Source organism: Chrysochloris asiatica, unplaced genomic scaffold (genome assembly GCF_000296735.1).
Source record: "Chrysochloris asiatica unplaced genomic scaffold, ChrAsi1.0 scaffold00026, whole genome shotgun sequence".
NCBI lineage: Eukaryota > Metazoa > Chordata > Mammalia > Afrosoricida > Chrysochloridae > Chrysochloris > Chrysochloris asiatica.
Window position 1 is genome coordinate 1,801,475 of NW_006408544.1, and position 4,574 is coordinate 1,806,048.

The 4,574-nt window shown below is 38.1% G+C and overlaps 1 protein-coding gene across 1 annotated transcript in view; it reads left to right on the forward strand.

Annotated features, from left to right (window-relative positions):
- CCDC30 (coiled-coil domain containing 30) overlaps positions 1 to 4,329 on the forward strand; it is a 110,380-nt gene extending 106,051 nt beyond the window's left edge. The window contains exons 13-14 of the mRNA XM_006839829.1: positions 3,704 to 3,771; positions 4,131 to 4,329. Coding sequence (XP_006839892.1) covers positions 3,704 to 3,771; positions 4,131 to 4,329 — 267 coding nt within the window. The remainder of the gene's footprint in view (positions 1 to 3,703; positions 3,772 to 4,130) is intronic.
- The last annotated feature ends 245 nt before the right edge of the window (positions 4,330 to 4,574 follow it).

The following is a 4,574-nucleotide window of genomic DNA, read 5'->3' on the forward strand; positions in this document are numbered from 1 at the left end:
AGAAAGATGAAGCTTTCTGCTCCCTTAAAGATTTCCCGCCTCAAAAACTCTATATAGGATCGCTATGAGTTGAAATCTACTCGATGGCAGCGGGTTTGGTTTTTGGTTTATCACTACATCACCCTCTGAAGGATGAGTGGATCTGAGGCTCAGAATGAGAAAGTGAAGCTAATCTGGTCTGACAAACAGTCAAGCCAGAAGAAAGCATGTCAATCAAAAGAAAGCAATCATGGTTTTAAAAATTCAAGCAGAAGCAGCCAAGTCCAGAGAAATACAGCAGATACATACTATATGTTGTGACAAGGTCAAGAGTCTGGCTGGTAAGCAAGTCAGCAAGAGTGACTTCAGTGACTAGAGCTGCATTCTGAATCTAGGGTGCAGGCTACTTGTCCTTTCCCCCAGTTATGTCATCTGCAGGAGATTTCATCCTCTGTTTCTCAGTATTTCTCCTATTTCTAATTAGGTCCTGCTTTCTGGGCACTATTGCCATGAGTGTAAAACTAGAATCTTGTTGACTCCCAGAAAGGTGATTATTTCCAAGCTATGAGAGTTATTTTGTCAAAAGTAGAACCTCCAGATTATGTGGCCTAATTTCCAGTAGTTTATGTCCTTGCTTGAGCCACAACTGTTTTCAGCTGTCTAGACATTCATTCTTCTACATAATCATTCATCTAGCAAACATTTACCAATTCTAGGAACTAGGCTAAATTCCAGGAATATGAAGATAGTTACTGTTTTTAGAGACCTTCAGTTTACTAGAGAAGGACAAACACTCACACAAATAAGTACTGTAGTATTGTATGTGCTGAGGTAAATGTCCAAATGGAACATATGCTAGGAAAATGCTTTGAGAATGGTGGTGAGACCAGGGGTGATATCTACAGAGCATGGAGTTGCTTTTCAAAAATATTTTTCAATGGTTTAAAGTGATGGTTGTACAAGTCTGTGAGTATATGAAAAGCCACTATACTGTACACTTTAAATGGGTTAATTATATAGTGAGTTATATCTCCATAAAGCTATTGTAAATATATTTAGATGATGTTTGTCAAGGATAAAATATAATACTGTAATGCAAATAAATTAGCTAGTTTTTTCAGAAAAGGACTTGGAACCAGGGATATCATTGCTGATGTCAGATGGATCTTGGATGAAGCAGAGAATACCAGAAAGATGTGTAACTGTTTTTATTGACTCTACATAGGTATTGAACTGGGTGACTCATAATAAATTATGGTTAATATTGTGAAAAATGGAAATTCCAAAACACTTACTTGTTCTTGTGCTGCATCTATGTATAGACCAAGAGTCAGTGTTTTGAACAGAATGATAGTTCTTTCCTCTCAGATTTATTTTATGGATCAAAATCAAGAAAAGTATGCATCAGAGTTGTACCCTTTTACCATACTTCCATCTGTGTGCTGCACAAATAATCTGAGAAGCTAAACTGTATAAAGAAGAACACAGCATTCAGGCTAGAAGAAGACTCATTAACAACCTGTCGATGACATACCTTGCTTGCTGAAAGTAAAGGTGGCTTTGAAGCACTTACTGATGAAGATCAAAGACTTCAGTATAGACAACACTGCCTTCAGTACAGATAATACTTCAACATTAAGAAATCAAAATTCCTCACAGCTGAATCAAAAAGCAACATCATGATGAATTTTGAAAATACTGAAGTTGTCAAGTATCTTAGTCTATTTGGATCTACAATTAATGCCCATGGAAGCAGTAGTCAGAAAATAAATTATGTATTTCATTGGGAAAACCTGGTGCAAAATACCTCTTTTCAGTGTTACAAAGCAAAAATGTCACTTTGAGCCATGGTATTTTCATTTGTCTCATATGCATGCGAACACTGGAAATGAATAAGAGAGACTAAGGAAGAATTGATACCTTTAAATTATGGCATTGGTGAAGAATGTTGAATTTATCATGACTGCCAGAAAAATGAACAAATCTGCCTTGAAAGAAGTACAGTCAGAATGCCTTTTAGAAGTAAGGATGGGGAGATTTCATCTCATGTACTTGGACATGTTATCAGGAGGAGCCAGTCCCTGGAGAAGGACCTCATGTGTGGTAAAGCAGAGGATGAGGGGAAAAGAAGAACACCCTCAAATGGATGGATTAACACAGTGGCTGTAACAATGGGCTCAAACACAGCAATGACATGAGGAGGATGCAGGACAAGGCAGTATTTTGTTCTGTTGTAAATCCAACGAGATGGATTGGCCAAGTGGCAGCATCGATGGACTCAACCGTGGCAACAGTAGTGAGGTTGGCCCAGGATCAGGCAGTGTTTCATTCTGCTGTGCATAAAGTCGCTATGGGTCGGTACCAACTTGATGGGACCTAACAACAACAACAAATAGGGTCATTATGAGTTGGAACCAACTCCATGTCACTTAATAACAACAACACATTTCTTAACTAATTGTTGGCATTCAATACATGATAGTTCTTTCCTCTCAGATTTACTTCTTATATTAAACATCTGTGGAGCTCCTTCTGTATGTTAAAATACTTGCCTTGAGTCACTCCAATTTATGGTGATTCCCATGTGCCTTACTCCATAGGAATGTCACTGACTGATTTTCAGAAGTAGAACACCAAGCTTTTCTTCCAATATACATACCTCTGGGTAGATCTGCCCTCCCATCTTTTGGTTAACAGTCAGGTATGTTAACTGTTTGCATCACCCAGGATTCCTAGCAGAACTTGTTGTTGTTAAGTGCCATGTCCAGTCAGTGACTCCTGTATAGGGCTTCCAAGAAGTGGCTTGATAGGTTTGAATCACTGACCTTTTTGTTAGCAGTCCAGTGCTTATCCAACAGTGCCACACCAGGGCAAATTTGGTCTGTGTGGGCCTATGTTTTTCTGGAAAAAATATTTGGTTTTTAAGTCATAAGGTTCAAAACAAGTGCTCTCCATCATTTGATGGAGAGAAAATGTTTATCATAATAGTAAGTTAAAAACTAGGTAAATTAAACCAAAGAATTCAAACCCACTAACTCACAGCAACCCTATATAGGACAGAGTAGAGCTGTCCTTAAGTAAATGCAGTGACTATATCAAATGTGGTGGTAGTGGTGGTGTGCTGTGGAGTTGGACCAACTCATGGCGACCTTGTACAGGGTTTCCAAGGCTGAAAATCTTTACAGGAGCAGAAAGCCTCATCTTTCTGCAGAACAGCTGGTAGTTTCAAACTACAAACCTTGAGGTTAGCAGCCTGACTCTAAACCACTATGCTATCAGAGCTCCTTCTATAGACTAGATAATCAAATAATATGTGCTAATTCATATACAAAAACAGATGTAATCACCAGCTGTAAAAAGTATGTCATTTATAATTATCAAATTTTTCTACAGGGAGTGGGTATTATATCTTTAACAACTATATATATATATATATATATATGGAGTCCTGGTGTGGCACTATTATATTGTGCTGGATTGCAAGATCAGCTTGAACCACAAGGTCAGTGGTTCAAGATCACCAGTTGCTCCTTTGGTGGATTTGAACTGCTGACCTTGTGGTAGTCCAATGTTTATCCTACAGCACCGCACCAGGATCCCATAGATGTGTGTTTGAGACAGGGGGGTGGGGGGGAGTAATAAGCACTGTCACCAGTGCTCAAAAGATCATATTGCCAGTGCTTTGTCATTGTGATATTTATTATTCTCCTTTCCTTCCTTTTAGGAAACAACAGTTAGTGACATCCCTGAATTTGAAGTATTGAATAAGATACTGCCTTTACCAAATTCCAGGTTAGTAAAGTCAAGAGCATCATCTCCATGCCTGGGAGTCATGTCTGCCTAACTTGTTCTGAGATGCTGGTTTGAGAAAGCATAGCATTTGGGGGTAATTATATCTACATTTAGTATTTGAATCTTCTTCCAATTTCTTCTCCCCTTCCCATTCCTTCACCTCCACACCTCACAGAATCTTGACTTTAAGATAGGAGGTAATCAACATAGCAACATAGGTTTAAATTTAGTTTTATTGATTTTCTTTGAATTTAACAGTTATAAAAAACTGAAAGCCTATCAATGCCTTCCCCATAAACTCCAAACTGGTAACAGAGAAATTCAATCTATACAATATCTTTACACATGGTATTTCTTAGTTTTTCAGGAACAGGTTTGCTAGAGTCTACTGGAAGTGTTCAAGAGATTGAAGATCATAAGTCAGAAGATGCAATGGCAAACCCAAAGTCCCTTGAGTCTCTTTCGTGTTCACAGAGTTCAGAAATTGGATACATAAACGTGGCTTCTTTGAAAAAGACACACCGAAACCAAGAACAACACCAAAAGTCAGAACTATAAAATTACTGATGTGTACAACTATAGTGAAATTTGGAAAAGAGGTGGGACCTGACATTGGAGAAGAGATTACATAGATCTCCAATGAATATCAACCAGGAGTCTTAGACATTGCTGATAAACTCATTAAACCAGTTCTAAAAATGGATTTCTCAATTTTGTTTGATACCCTCAACTGCTTTGTATTGATCAATACAGTGACTTAAGTCAAATGATTTAATTTAGGTTGCTGTCCAGCGGAGGACCTA